The sequence below is a fragment of the Saccoglossus kowalevskii genome, chromosome 8, assembly GCF_978046115.1.
Source record: "Saccoglossus kowalevskii chromosome 8, keSacKowa6.1, whole genome shotgun sequence".
NCBI classification, from domain to species: Eukaryota; Metazoa; Hemichordata; class Enteropneusta; family Harrimaniidae; genus Saccoglossus; species Saccoglossus kowalevskii.
The window spans coordinates 40,715,339-40,732,589 of NC_140648.1; the positions used below are offsets into that span (position 1 = coordinate 40,715,339).

Below are 17,251 nucleotides of genomic sequence, written 5' to 3' on the forward strand. Positions count from 1 at the left end.
TGAGTTTCTCTAAATTTAGCACATTATCTTTGTTTTGTTTTTTATATAATGGACAAGAAATTACTAACGGTTGAAATTTCGCTAAAACTGACGACTCAAATCCAAAATAGGAAACCGATGTCAGTGACTTTAATTATTTATACCAAAGTTACTTGTAACCGTGATTATACTTGGTTTAATTTAACGTATAAAAACAATGATAACCGGATGTGATGTTGACAAAATGCTAGTTTATGAAGAGGGACTTTTTAGTGTTATAAGAGGGCACTCTAAGGTAGCATTGTTATTGTGACACATTTGGTGTTGACCATTCGCATTCTTAGGCACTATGTCCAGCACTGTCGATTACAAACAGCAACCCAACCAGTAGTATTGCCATATAGCTCACTGTTTTTCAAACAAAATAGAAATATTGATAGCTTAAATGTAACAGTTTGGAATGGTAAGCTGATATATTATTATTTTGTTACAAAAACAGAGAGCTATATTGCAATTCTGCTGGCTGGGTTGATTTTTCGTTCACAGTAATATATATTATTATCATTACATACATTATAGTGGGCGACTCAATACTGAAAAACATAGGCCGTAAAGGGCTATACAGAAATACACAGATAAAAACTCTTCGCGGAAAGACAATTAATGATGTGGATATATATTTACAAGGTACCACATCTGATGATATACAAGTAATTGTTATACATGTAGGAACAAACGACATAAGTGATGGGTGTTCTACAGAATCATGTATGGTTGACTTCTTAGATCTTGTAATACATGCTGAACAGAAATATCCAAATGCTAAAATATGTATATCATCAATCGTAAATAGAAGACAAAATACATACTTAAATGAAGAGATTGACAAATTAAATAAGGAACTGAAAACATTATGTTATAGGAAAAGTAATCTTATTTACATCGATAACGGAAATATAAGTCCAGAGCAGCTTCTTCTTGATGGAATTCTCAACATGTATGGAACTGCCAAACTTGTAAAAAAACATGAAAGATAAAGTAGCACCAATACTGGGAGTGAATAGATATCAGCAAACCAATGTTAAGAAGACCAGAGTCCCTATACCAAAAGAAAGACCAATATTGAGACAAGCATATATGTACAATCAGCATGGAATGAACCCAGGTACTACTCATCCAATATATACCCATCACAGTATTACACACAATATAGTCAAAGGCCAAAAGATAGCCATATTTAAGAATGAGTAGAATACAGAGAACGGCATTATCAATCCCCTACTGGAACGTTGAGGGCTTGGGTAATAACGTAGGTGACAATGATTTTATTAACAAAATTACTGAACATGGCATCATTGGGCTTGGGGAAACCTGGCTTGATAACAGTACAAAGGATAAACTTCAAATTCCAGGATACTATACACAATCAATTATAAGACAATCTCAAAGAAGAGGAGGAATCTCAGTTATAATCAAACAAGAACTAAAAAAAGGAATAAAAATCATAACATGAATGAAGAAGACATAATATGGTGTAAACTAGAGAAAAGATTCTTCAATACCACAACTGATATCTATATTTGTTTTCTTTACAATCCTCATATTAACTCAACATATGCTAAACAAAATTTCTTTGATAATCTTGAAAAAAGATTACAGAGTATTCTAAATTGGGTGACATTATAATTCAAGGAGACTTTAACAGTAGAACTGGAATTTTGCCAGATTATATTGAAAATGATACCTCTAGATTCATACCTTTACCAGATTCTTACAACATAGATGATAATGACCCACGTCATAATAAGGATATAACTGTCAACTCTTATGGAAACATGTTGATAAATTTATGTAAAAATTGTAATTTGAATATATTAAATGGGAGAATCCCTGGTGATTCAACAGAAAATTTTACATGTTTCCACTATAATGGGGTCAGTACAGTAGATTTTACCTTTTATTCAGACCATTGCCAAATTTCTTGTCTTCTTAAACTACCAGAACATTTATAATTAGATAATGACACAAACAACGAACAATTATACTGTCTACCCAAAACATGGAAATGGAATCTATTGTACACCTTCACATATCAAGATACATTGGTCTCAGACAGGGTACAACAAAAAATTAATTTATTTCTAGAGAGAAAATATGAAAAAAATAATGATGGGGTTTTAATGAAGCAGTTAAAACATTTAACTCAATAATAGATACATCAGCAACACCAATATTAAACAAATGTAAACCACAGTCAAAGAAAAGAAAGAAAAAGTGGTTTGATAAAGAATGTCAAACAATAAAAAATGATCTCATAAAAACAGCTAAGTTGCTGAGCAAGTTTCCATATGATAACAACCTTCGTGAGACATATTACAGTAAAAAGAAAAAATTCAAACGATTTATTAAAAAGAAAAAAAGAGAGAAACAAAATTTGTTATTAAACAAACTATCAAATCTCAAAAAAAAAAAAAAAAAAAAAAAAAAGAATTTTGGAAAATTATAAATGCTATGAAAGATTCAAAAAAAGATAGCAACAACCCAATATCACCTGAGAAATAGTTACAATACTACAAAATTTTAAATGAAAATACCACTCAGAATAGTGACAACAACATACATACTAAAATAACAAATCTAGAATTATTCAATTTAATTACTAGATGCAGGTATATTTCCAGACATGTGGAATACCAGCATTATAACACACCTATATAAGAAATGTGACAGTCATGATCCAAATAATTACAGAGGAATTTCTGTCTCCAGCAGTATCGGCAATGCGTTCTGCTCCATCATAAACTCAAGACTTACACAATACTTAGAGGACAACAAAATTATCAACAATAATCAAGCAGGATTCAGAAAAAATCATTGCACAACAGACAAAGTATTTGTACTTTAATAAAACAATAATTGAAAAATATCTTGAAAAGAATAAAAAATTCTATTGTTGCTTTGTAGATTTTCAAAAAGCTTTTGATAATGTATGGAGAAATGGGCTATTTTATAAACTTTTAAAGGCTGGTATTAATGGTAAACTATATTTAGTTATAAAAAACATGTATCTCCTGACATACGCAACCATAAAATCAGGACACAAAATCACTCGAAAATGTTCGAAAGTAAAAAAGGAGTGTTCTGAATGGAACCTAGAAATAAATATATCTAAAACAAAAATCTTAATTTTTAGGAATAAATCATTAAAAACATCTGAATACTTCTATTACAAAAATACGATTATTAGCCGTGTGTCAAGTTATACTTATCTTGGGATAATAATCTCATCATCTGGAAATTTTATAGAAGCAAAGAGAACATTAGCAGAGAAAGCATGCAAAGCTATGTTTATACTGAACAAAACATTGGAAGGGAACACTGACATCAAACTCTTTCTGACCTTACAAAACAAGCATACTATGAACAACATACATGGTTATAATCAGTAAATAAAATATTAAAAGATAATTATTACACATCATTACAACAGGTATTCCAAAAAGAAAAATTCATAAGATTATAAATAACATTGAAGCAAATATAAAACAAAAATATGTAAACCAGTGGAAGTCACAAATCTCAAATGATAATAGTAAACTTAGAACATTTGCAAAAATCAAATTTAAATACTATTTTGAGCCGTATTTGACACTACAAAACATTAACCATAGAAATGCATTACTAAAATTGAGAACAAGCACACACAAACTTGAAATTGAAAAGGGCAGGTACACATACCCTAAACACCAGTAAATGAAAGAAAATGCAAACAGTGCAACATGAATGTGATTGAGGATGAATTTCACTTTCTCATCATCTGTCCAAAATATGGAAACTTGCGCCAACAACTTGTGTCTGAATTTAATTTTCTATCACATGATGCACACAATACATTCATTCAATTGCTCAGTGCAGATGATTGTGAAATTTATATAAAAGGTTTCACAGTTTATTTACAAAGCCTTTCAAGAAAGAATAGATAGTTGATAGTTTTGGATTTTATTATTATTAGTCTTAGTTTTATTATTATTAAACTTATTAGTATTAGTAAAAAAAATTTAACACATTACATCTTACTTTTATACTTAACATTTTAATATTTTCTCTTTCTTTATTATTTCATTACTATTATTATACTTTGTTATACTTTTATTGCTACTGTACTGATAGAAATACTGTATTTCTAAAGATGCAATAAATAAATATTATATTATTATTATTATAATGGGGGAGGGGCAGGATTAGGAATAGAGTGTCGTGTTAAGCATTTGATCGTTATCATTCGAAAACACTTGTATTATTAAAGTTTTCTTAAATACTGTTTTGAGTACTTTATATATTTGATACATGTACAATTTTTTGCTTTAAACCATGTCTATAAATAGATATGCTGGTGACACAAGTGCGAATGTGATAGAAAACACCACTTTATTACGTATTTGTATAATGTTAACTTTTGGCCAATTAGGAACATTCCCGCCTATGGTTCAGTATCCTACCGAGCCTATAAATAGGATGCGCAACTATTTTAGCAGCAGTCTTAACCGCGTTGTTATGTTTAAAGTTTGCTTACATGTTACTTTATGGTAAATTCTCCTGTATATCAGTGGATGTACTGTATTGACGTAATAAACTACTCTACTTGTTTATTACTTACGTATTCCTTTCTTGTGATTGATTTGTTTGCATAGCCTGGCATTTCTTACTTATTTTGGATATAACCCAGTCACAAATCATAACCCCCACATAGAGTTAAGTGTGTGTGGAGGGGGAGGGGACTTAGAGAGGTTGTCGTCGTGCAGCACATGTTCAATAAAATAAACACTAAACTCCAAGACATTATATCAGACATATGTACTTTTTTGTGAACAAGTTGTTTTGCCAGCAACAAATTATTTCGACATGCTAAGTTATATGTGTATTTTACGGTAATATTATTGTAACAGTTACGGTATTTGCACAGGATATCTGCATGAGAAATTTCTTGCCAACAGTCAAATACCACTGAATACCTCTGTGGATTCAGAGTTTTCAGCATCTTAAAGTGTCATCAAGTCAACACATATTCGATTCTCTGTTCAACAGTCAAAGATGAACTCAAATAAATATTCAATGTTTTATGTATAGCCATTATTTCCATAAATTTATTGACTATTTTGCATGTTACCATTGCAAACTTTGAATATTACATAATTTTTAGGTTAAATGTGTTCCATAGCATGCACCCAAAGTGGAATCAAACAGCAATGCATGATGGGTTTCATTGTGAATGCCAAAACATTCAGATTTAATTTGCTCAAAATCAAAAGGGCTTTCAACTAAGTTTGTTCACAATACAACTACAACATATAAATATTCAAATCATGAACAGTGTCCTTCATTATTTGTTAATACTGGTATAAATGCTGTACATAAGGTAATCAACTTGTGTATCGAATTAATCTCCATACTTTCATTATCACAGATTAATCAAATATGAAACAAAATTTTATGATCAAAATTTTTTTTAAGAAATGAAAATGTCATAAATCTTTTTTTTTTCTTCATAATAGATTTCTATTATATACAGTATGAGATTCTCTTGTGCAGTAAAATGGAATCTTTTCAACTTTTTTTCATGTACATTTGTATGTATTCGCTTCTATTTGGAAATTCTAATTTTATTATTTTATTACAGTGGTCCGAGGTCCGGGACTCGTCAATTTCTTAGTCGGACCTCCGGATTAAAAGCACTAATAGTCCGTCGGGCCATTGATTTTATTGATAACAAATAATAGTGGTGTCTGTATATAACAATTTAATCTAAAAACAGGTCTGATATTTGTGTACAGCAGCCATGAGTAACAGTTTGATTTTGGGTTTAGTTTTGTTAGTTATTGAACTTCCTGATAAAATTGAACAAACTATTATGAAGTTAAATGCTCTGAAAACTGTTTCTGGTACGAATATGAAAGATTTTATTGACTGCTATGAACCAAAAACTTTTGGGGATATTGCAATTAAAGGTATTTTATTACCAGCTGAATATAATACACCAGTTTTTGAAAAACTGATTGACAAAACCACTAAATATATAAACAACAGATTTATTGAACTTAATGAACCACCATTTAAACAGTTGTTGTGCCTGAACTTTCATCAGTGGCCTATGGATAAACAAGAATAGGCTACATATGGCAATGAAGATATTAATGAACTCATGAACAATACAGTAGTCAAGTCATATTTCAGTGAATCAGAAAGAGAGACAATAATTAATGATTGGTTAAACTTGAAGTTTTATTGCAAAACACACAGGTCAAAGACACTTTTGGATGTATACACAATAATCCTACAGAGTGCAAATGATGTTATTACTGCACCAGTTAAGAAATTATTGGAATATATGTTAACAGTATCACTTAGTACTAGTGCTTGTAAGAGAGGTTTTTCTAAAGTGAATGTTATAAAAACTGAACTCAGAACTAGACTAAATCATAACAATTTTCAGAACCAATTATTTGTTATGTCTGAAGGACCAGATTTAGCTGATTATAATCCTTACCCAGCAATTGTTGAATGGTTGTTATCTTCGTCAACTTCAAGGCATATATCAGGACACAAGTTACCTCAACCTAAAACTGATGAACATGCTCCATTACCTGAGATTGTATCAGAAAAGTAACTTACTCATGTACAAGTATTAAAAAGGGAATATGCTGTTAGAAAATAAAAAATAATGTTAAAACATCAATTCAGAACCAGTGAAATTATTACACGGACTAGTGACAATTTTCTTATCACTAGTCCTGGATCAGTGGAAAAATCCCATATTCTTCAACCCCTGCTTACTGAACCAGATTATACTGCATCAAGCATTGAAATCAATAATCTTAAAATGCTACCCGGTATATCTGTATTTCTTACAAAATGTTTGTCTTCATTTCACCAACATTGACATCACATACCTGTTTTAATCAAACTTCAAAGTGCATGGCAGAAATAGAATCCTGTCACTGACCACAAAAGTCTTTTGTTGCTGTTTCAGTTTGTTTTCTTTCATCGAATTAGTACTACAAGCATGCATTCGTGCAAAGACCCTCTAACAGAGGTCTTTGATTCGTGCATGTATTCCATCTGTATCTTAGACATACTTAGGGCAAAAGGCCCACCATTTTTGTGCTAAAAATTCATCATAATTAAGCATTTCTGTCAGTCCAGAACTGGATCTCAATCATATATGGATGGAGTTAAAACTTAGTCCATTCACTGGGATTTGAGTCTTGATGCATGTTGTTATTTTTTTCAGATTTATTTACATTTCGATTTAATTAATGCTGTTCCAAAGCCATATCTTTGACATGCCTTGACCAAACATGTTCAAACTTTACATCATGTTGCACACACATGCACATGTAATTGTTTGATGAGCCAAATGGCTGCTATTTCAATTATAAATTCATCCAAGTCGAGCCTTTCGGACATTCATGAACTGGATCTCAGTTGCGAATGAACGAATTTTGTTCAAACTTTGGAACATCAGACATTAGTATTTTGTTTGCGACACCATTTGGCGTCACTTGTTTGTGTTACGCAAGTCTATGGGAGAAACCATAGCTATTCTGTGTCCTAATGCCTGAAAATAACAAATTTAATGATACAAAGACCGGCACAAGAAGAGTTATGGACCCACAGCTAGGAGACTACTTGTATGTAATGCAATTGCTTGATAATTGTTGTCATGTATATCGATCATGACATATTTTTGCAAGTTTGAGTGATAAACCACACAGAATGATGAAATTGGAGGTGAATCTTATTCTGTTAGTGAATCATAATGCTACAATGGACACCTTATCTGATGTTAAAAATTAAATGCTGTTATGGTTTATCTGTGTTTTTGTGTAGTTTATTAGACCAAAAGAAAAAAATACCCCAACCTACCTCATTTTACTGCCAGACCTTAAACCTTTTTTAGGCATATTTGCGAAAATATGACAAAATTGTGCCAGAATTTGAATGAGATACAAAACTGGGAAATTTGAACAACTTAAAACATGATTTATAACATTCATATCTGCAAAAACAGACTTTATTTGCAAAAACAATAAACATAAACAAATTTGTACTTGCCTACTATTAAAACTTACAATTTTAAACTTGGCTGCTAATGGCAAGTGAGCTGTTATCCCCTATACATGTATGTATGTACATTTTTTTGTACAGCTTTATTAATAACATTGACTTTGACTGTCTTTAGATTCATCGCTTCAAAGAATATGGTGAATTTGACAGTGTGATGTCTGTAGCCTTAGCTTCATTGTTGCGTAGAGCTCATAGAAGACTATTTACCAAGCTTATCTCTTCAAGGAATTCCAGGTAATTTGAATTTGTTGTAATAACCTGAAATTTATAGTCATTTTAGTGTTCTATTTTTCAATTGGACTAATTTTGTTTAATAATATAACTGTTACCTGGGGTACTGTTTGGACTAATGTCAAAACTTGCTGCTCACTGAAATAAAATAAAGCTGATTAGGATGGTTATTAATATAATACCTGATACTCTTCGAATTTTTATTTTTTTTTCATTTCAATGTAGAAACTGGATACTGTAAAACGACTAATTTTCACTGGGTTTAAATAACATTGATTTACCATTTCAGGCATATTCAGTGGGTTTTAAATTCACTGTTTCGTCATTTAGATAATGTGTTCTATGCTAAATTTTACATATTCACTGGGTTTTAATTTAGCGCATTTTCCAGTCAGCGAAATAAGCTAAATTAAAACCCAGTGAACATACGAGACGCCATGTTGGTAGGACGTGTCGTAGCTCGGCTCTTCATTTCAAGTAACCGATCTTGTACTCGACTTAGTCTACGATGAATGATATTCGCTGCTGTGATTGTGGAACATTTAATGGAGTTTCTCTTTGTCAAGGTGATCTTGATTTATGTGGACCGTGTAGAAATAAGCGATTCAAAACTACGTTGACCATGAGTAGCTCCGAAGACAATGGCCAAATTGACTCTACCCTGGCCTTCGATGCTACTGGATCGAGCCGTGACAGCAATGACACTGCCACAACATCTATACCAGTGATAAATGAAATGCTCTGTTTTATTGTCGATAAAATGGATATCTTGCCAAATGATGTTATTGTAAACTTGTGCTTGGATACGTTTGGTGAGTCTGAAATTGACAATGCAAAATGCCTTTTGTTTGAACACTGTGGATGCCGCAGCTCTCGTCGTTTGATCAGGCAACAGGGTGCTAAGAAATCACTCAACAATGTACAAGATATTATTGTTTTGCTCCAGGAGATCGATCCTAGCAATATACCATGCTTTGTTGCTAGAAACTTGTCGAAATTACCGCCTATTACTATGGATCACGTAGATTTCTCGTTGTTGCTGAAAGACAATAGCCAGTCGAAGTGTGATATTCAGGCACTTAAGCAATCTGTAGGTGTGATCAACAAGTGTTTCATGGATGTCTTTAATGATATTCGTGATATAAAAAACAAGCTGTGTCTGTCAGTGTCCACCAATCCAAATTCGCATTATCCTGAATGTCAGCCTGAAACTCAAGCTACCTTGCCGCCAACTCGACCTAATGTTAACGACCAGTTACGTAATGAGGTACATGTAATTACTGATAGCCAGGAGTGCACCCAAACACGTGTAAATGATGATCAACATGATGATGGTTCAGACGGTTTCACAATACAACGCAGTCGTCGTCACCGATATAGACACCGTAGCTATGCACGTGCACTTGTCGACGGAACAACGAATCCAGATATACATATACATGATTCATCTGCAAACCCGGACTCATTCCGTAAGCTACGAGAATACCCACATAAGTCTAATGAGCAGAGCGCTGATAGTCGTGCGAACATACGCCAAGTTGACCGTAAAGTTTTGATTGGTACTCGTAAATCCGCCGACCAGATGACTGTAGTTCATAAATGAATGAGTGTTTTCGTGTCCAGACTGGGTCCAGATACTACAGCTGAAATGCTAGATAAATATATATCAACCAACATGAACGTCAGCGATATTAAATGTGTTCGTCTTGATACTAAGTTTAGTACATATTCATCATTTTGTTTTACAACTACAGTGCCTAATTTTCAGAAAATCATGGATGCGAGTGCCTGGCCGGAAGGAGTGTTGGTGCGCAAGTACTTTCCTCGTCGTAACTAATGCAGAACCTTAACATCGTAACGTATAACTGTAGGTCTATAAAGTCTAGTAGACCAATTGTCAATAAACTATGTGATGAATGTGATATTTGTCTAATTCAGGAACACTGGCTAACAAATGACGACCTAGGGTACTTATCTACGATTCACAGTGATTTTTATGTATTTGGTGTTTCGGCCATTAATACAAGCAGTGATATACTTTCTGGTCGGCCTTATGGAGGGACAGCTATATTATGGAATAAAACACTTGGAAGTGCGCTTAAAATTAGAACATTTAATGACCCCAGATTACTTGGTGCGGAAATCACTCTGGAGGACAACAATAGGCTTTTCATTTTGTGTGTTTATCTTCCAACGAATAATGTTGAAAACCGAGACGACTTTGTGGACTATCTAGCAAAAATTAACGCCATCATTCAGGAAAGTGGTACGCCTAATATTCTTGTTATTGGTGATTGGAATACTGATCCTCGTTCGCAGTCCTATTTCGGTAACGAGTTACGTGATTTCTGCAATGCTGCCGAATTACGAATCGCGGACATTGAAATGCTAGACAATTCAGGTGACAACTTTACATATGTGAGTGAAGCACATCACACGACCTCATGGATAGATCACTGCATTGCTTCTAATACTGCATATTGTGCAATAATTGGTATTAACATTATGTATGACTATGTTGCATCAGATCATATGCCTATGACCATTGCCTTCCAGTGTAGTAGCATGAAATCATGCGACTTAATAATTGGGAATTGTAAGGAGCGATCAATACGTCTTGACTGGTCCAACATCACGACGGAACAAATGAACCAATACGCTCACAGCACGGATATTGGCCTGCATAATATTGTTTTACCAGTGGACGCCCTAGGTTGTACGCATGTTAACTGTCAGAATACTGACCATAAAAGAAATATTCATGATTATTACGAGAATATTGTCAACTCTCTTAAAAAAGCGACGGACTTAACATTCGTACGCAAGAAGGCTTTTGCGTCTTTTAAACCAGTCCCCGGATGGAATGACATTGTTAAGGATGCGCATAGCTTTGCACGTGAGTGGTTTTGGTTGTGGCGTCTTGCTGGCAAACCAAGAGAGGGCGCGGTTCATGACACGATGAGGTCAGCGAGGGTCAAATTCAAACTTACATTGCGCAACTGCAAATCTGCACATTCTCGTATGACTGCAGACAAATTAGCCACTCACCTTTTAAATAAAGATGAACGCTCGTTCTGGAAAGAAGTCACGAAATCATACGCCACTTTCATTCCTTCCGTTGTTGGGAATGCATCTGGTGAGACGGACATTACAAAACTGTGGGCGAAATATTTTGAATCTTCTCTGAACTCCATCACGAATGACACATATAAGTCCAAGGTGCTAAATAATATTACTGAAATTCACGAAAATGCTCATTCTGTGTCCTCTGTGGAAATTCATGGGATTATTAAAAACCTGCCGCTAGAGAAATCTAGTGGTATGGATGGTTTATGTGCAGAACACTTGAAATATGCGGCTCCCAGTGTTAGTACGCATTTGTCAATGTGTATGTCGTCATTCTGTGTGCACGGCACACTCCCTCGCTCTATGATGGAAGTTGTTATAGTGCCACTCTTGAAAAATAAAACTGGAGATATTACCAGCACAGACAATTATCGTCCTATTGCAATAACATCTGTTTTGTCAAAAGTTTTTGAACATATATTACTCAAGAGGTGTGATAAGTTTTTTGAAACTACAGACAACCAGTTTGGTTTTAAAAAGAAACATTCCACAGATCTCTGTATTCTGCTCTTAAAAGAAACCATTCGCCAGTATAATAGCCTTGGTAGCAGTGTATTTGTGTGTTTTCTTGACGCATCCAAGGCGTTCGACAGAGTTAACCATTGGACGTTATTTAACAAGTGTATTGAACGTAATGTTCCAGCGTATATCATTCGTGTTCTTGTAAATTGGTATTGCAACCAGTTGTACTGTGTTAGATGGGGAAGTACTATCTCACAATTTTTTAATGTTTCCAATGGAGTTTGACAGGGAGGAGTAATGTCCCCAGCACTGTTTAGTATTTATATGGATAATCTCAGTGTATCACTCAATAGCATGCCTTGTGGCTGTCTTATTGGCGATAAAATTATAAACAATTTGAGCTACGCAGATGATATGTGTGTAATTGCGCCCTCTATTAAAGGTTTGCGCAAAATGTTACATATTTGTGAGTTATACGCTGAAGAGCATGACATTACCTACAACTCAACCAAGTCTAAATCTATGCATTTCTATGGTCGTAATTGCATGGACATTTGCCCTCCACTGTATTTATATAATAATAATGTTGACTTTGTTGACCAGTTTAATTATCTAGGACATAAAATAGCTCGTGACCTGAAAGACGATGCGGACATTGATTGTCAGAAACGTTTATTCTGTGTGAGGGCAAACATTATGCTACGTAAATTTAAGAACTGCAGCAACGAAGTCAAACTTTTGCTATTTAAAACATTCTGTTCTAGTTTGTATTGCTGCCAATTATGGTGTTGATGGACCTTAAGCTTGGAGTCAAATTTAGATAATCCTATCTGGGATTAGTCATGGATGAAGTTATTTAATAGATGGTATCCCAAGTGGCATTTTGAGCTTCTTGCACCCCAAGTGGCTTCCTGACTTTCTAGTACTCTTAGTGACTTCCTGACTCTGGTATAACTAGGGCTTCTTGACACACTGGGCTTTTATTGGCTTCCTGAATCCCTGTTATCCCATAGTGACTTCCTTACTACCTGGTATCCCTATTAGCCTCCTAACTTCCTGGTACCATTCTGAATCTTTGGTTCCCTCCAGTGGCATCGAAACCATACTACCATAGCTGTCTTTCTGTTACCCATAATGGTGATCTCCTGGCTCCTTGTTATAGCTGTTCCCTGATATTTGTGATTGCTCCTTGACTTCCTGGTAAAGGCATCTCAACTCAATATTTATGTAGTGTTTTAACAGTAGCCACTTTGTATATGCTGGGGAAAATTTTGTTTTCAGTGATGCTATAAATATATAGATATTATCAACACAGGCTTATTTTCAGCTGTACAGTGAAGTGTGTTCTAATTGTGATTGTGTAATGCTTCTGGGTTACTTGTTGGTCTGGTAATATCTTTTTCATAGCCTGCTTCAATAAAAAAAAATCAAAATTTATATTTTACTAATTATACTATTATTTGATAAAGTTAAACTACATTCTCCATTGATGGCTGATATTGTATATTGTTAGAAGGGAAATTTAAATTATCCACTTTGTTTGTCAGAAGAATGATGAGCTTTTTAGCTCCGCTGTCGACTTTGTCGAGCGGAGCTTATCATATGAGTGATTGTCCGTCGTCGTCGTCGTCCGTGTCAATGTTTTACTTTTTCGACTTCTTCTTGAAAACTACAAGCCTGAATGCTTTGATACTTGGTGTATATGTACCTTGGGTAGACCTCTCTCAGATTTGTTCATTTCATGATGATATCTTCAATTCTCTAATTTTGGTGAATATTTTTGTCATTTTTAGTAAAAAGTGATATTTTCAACTTCTTGTTGAAAACCGCAAGTCCAATTGCTTTGATATTACATATATAGGTACTACATGTGGACCTCTCTCAGATTTGTTCATTTTGTAATGATATCTTTAATTCTCTAATTTTGGTGAATATTTTTGTCATTTTTGGTAAAAAGTGATATTTTCGACTTCTTGTTGAAAACCGCAAGTCCAATTGCTTTGATATTACATATATAGGTACTACATGTGGACTTCTCTCAGATTTGTTTATTTTGTAATGATATCTTTAATTCTCTAATTTTGGTGAATATTTTTGTCATTTTTGGTAAAAAGTGATATTTTCGACTTCTTGTTGAAAACCGCAAGTCCAATTGCTTTGATATTACATATATAGGTACTACATGTGGACCTCTCTCAGATTTGTTCATTTTGTAATGATATCTTTAATTCTCTAATTTTGGTGAATATTTTTGTAATTTTTGGTAAAAAGTGATATTTTCGACTTCTTGTTGAAAACCGCAAGTCCAATTGCTTTGATATTACATATATAGGTACTACATGTGGACCTCTCTTAGATTTGTTCATTTTGTAATGATATCTTTAATTCTCTAATTTTGGTGAATATTTTTGTAATTTTTGGTAAAAAGTGATATTTTCAACTTCTTGTTTCTTGTTAAAAACCGCAAGTCCAATTGCTTTGATATTACATATATAGGTACTACTTGTGGACCTCTCTCAGATTTGTTTATTTTGTAATGATATCTTTAATTCTCTAATTTTGGTGAATATTTTTGTCATTTTTGGTAAAAAGTGATATTTTTGACTTCTTGTTGAAAACCGCAAGTCCAATTGCTTTGATATCACATATATAGGTACTACATGTGGACCTCTCTCAGATTTGTTCGTTTTGTAATGATATCTTTAATTCTCTAATTTTGGTGAATATTTTTGTAATTTTTGGTAAAAAGTGATATTTTCGACTTCTTGTTGAAAACCGCAAGTCCAATTGCTTTGATATTACATATATAGGTACTACATGTGGACCTCTCTCAGATTTGTTTATTTTGTAATGATATCTTTAATTCTCTAATTTTGGTGAATATTTTTGTCATTTTTGGTAAAAAGTGATATTTTCGACTTCTTGTTGAAAACCGCAAGTCCAATTGCTTTGATATTACATATATAGGTACTACATGTGGACCTCTCTCAGATTTGTTCATTTTCTAATGATATCTTCTGTTCTTTAATTGCCATGTGCATTGCTAACAGCGGAGCTATCTCAGCCGACAGGCTGCTTGTTTATGTAGGGCTGGTAAAGCTATCTACCCTGCTTGCTGTCTGGTCCGCAATTTTGAGAAATTTCAAACAGTTCAAATGTACTTTAAATTTTTGAAAGATTTTTCATTGCAAAGAATTAATCATTAAAGGTTTAGCTATACTGAAACAAGTTACCGGTAGGTGCCATGGTGGCATTGGGCCATTCCAGTTTATAACTGCAACCAACCACCCCCCCCCCCCTGTTGATGTGGTCAGATTTCCAGCACTGTATGATGGGGGAAAATACCCCGGAATTCCAACTGTATATGGAGAAACAGAATCTGGAAATCCAGACGAGTATGAACAAAAAAATCTTGGAAATCCAGGCAGTTATGGCTACTAAATAAAATATGGCCTAGTTTATCTCGCCACATACCGGTTGATGAGGTTGGATTTCCAACAGTATGACTAAAAAAACTTGGAATTCTGACTGTATGTGGTAAAAAAATTGGGCCAGTATGAAATAGTTATTACTGAAATTAGATAAGGATGGTGGCACAAATGAGCTCATCAACACCATGAATCAGGACTAGTTTGGATTTCCATTATCAAATATAAAATTTTGAACTTGGTAAATTAGCATATGATGAGAGTTATATTTGGAAATCCTACTCTGTATGGTGGCACAATGGAACTCATCAACACCATAAGTAGGGACTATAGTTTTGGATTTCCATTACTGTATGGTGAATGGTGATTTGGAAATAAAACTTTGTATGACTTATACACCCATGGAAATTATACCCTGTATGAAGTAAACACACAAGCTCATCAACTGGGGGGTACAGATATAAACTGAAATGGCCCATTAAACATTGCATGTTTTGGTGGGTTTTCATTGCAAGTTTTTTCAGTCATAAGGACTAACAATAACTGTGTATAACCTGGCTCAAAAATCAGACAGATTATAGTTACATGTATAATTATGTGAGAATTGTTCTGTGTAGAATATTGGTGATAGTGTATATTTCATGAGTTGTTAATTATGTGTCATTTACAGAAAATGCAAATTATCTAAATATTTTTTAGTTTAAGTTCTATGGCAACAGGAGGTCCTGAGCTACCCCAGAGGAACAGACTAGCAAAGGAGAAATCTCCATACTTATTGCAGCATGCCAGTAATCCTGTAGACTGGTAAGTGAGAGGATACAAATTGAAATTATTTTTATCAGGTGAGCGAATTAATAGAATACAGTTTGGTTCAATTTGAAATTGTTTTCGCCAATTTGATAGTGATCAAGATGTTCATTCGTGTCTTTGGGTGGTTTAAGGGCTGTGGCCAACAAGAAACATTACAGCGAAGCTGAGTGGACAGCAGACAATTCAATTAAAAGTCACACACCAAGCCATGCTCAAAATGTTATTTTCTAGCCATTCAATTGGTCGTGAGGAACACAAGATGCCAATCTGAGACGTGCTGTATTTTGAGCTCGAGTTAAGGACTAAGGTGCTCTGTTATATGATGATTAGGGAAACAAACAATCAATGTGTGGCTACAAAGTAACCGTCCGGTCGTATCGCTTTCTTTTAGTTTTCTAGTCATGTACGTCAGACACAAAACGAAACTTTTCACACACACACACACACATATTTTGGTACGGTATACATGTATGTCTTATTTATGCCATCTCGCAGCCTGAATTTTTCATACATTTTCAGACACATACTAGTGATAAACTTCGTGCAACTCATCCTGTTTAAAAAAAAACAATGAATTTGTAAATGAGCTCATATCGTGTACAAAGACGAATGCGGGATGTTACGACCCCGGACGTTTCGGGTCTGGACGTTTCGGCTCCGGACATTTCGGCCTAAGTAGAGTTCAATGGTAAGATGATCTTAGCCACGGAGTGAAAATATTCTAAATGAAAGTATGAGATATGTCTTACAATCAATGATTTCTTTACGTTTGCTTCTACTGTAGTTGCATGTAATAGCATTCTTGTCTTGCTGCGAATGTGTGTTCCTTTACTCACTCGTCACCTGGCACTTTTAATATTAGCTGTGCAGTAGATCTGCATTTCTCGTTTGTAGAATAGCTTAAGCAGTTAAAACTATATGCTTAAGCAACTATGTATTAAATATTTCTGTAAACAACTCTATGCGGACATCATAGAGTATGTATTAAATATTTCTGTAAACAACTCTATGCCGACATCATAGACTATGTATTAAATATTTCTTTAAACAACTCTATGCGGACATCATAGAGTATGTATTAAACATTTCTG

At 34.0% G+C, this 17,251-nt stretch overlaps 1 protein-coding gene across 1 annotated transcript in view; it reads left to right on the forward strand.

Annotated features, from left to right (window-relative positions):
• Positions 1-17,251, forward strand: part of LOC102808402 (spermatogenesis-associated protein 20-like) — a 205,716-nt gene that overhangs the window by 356 nt on the left and 188,109 nt on the right. The window contains exons 2-3 of the mRNA XM_085502612.1: positions 8,219-8,337; positions 16,050-16,154. Of these exons, the coding sequence (XP_085358738.1) occupies positions 8,258-8,337; positions 16,050-16,154 (185 nt within the window). The 5' untranslated portion in view covers positions 8,219-8,257. The remainder of the gene's footprint in view (positions 1-8,218; positions 8,338-16,049; positions 16,155-17,251) is intronic.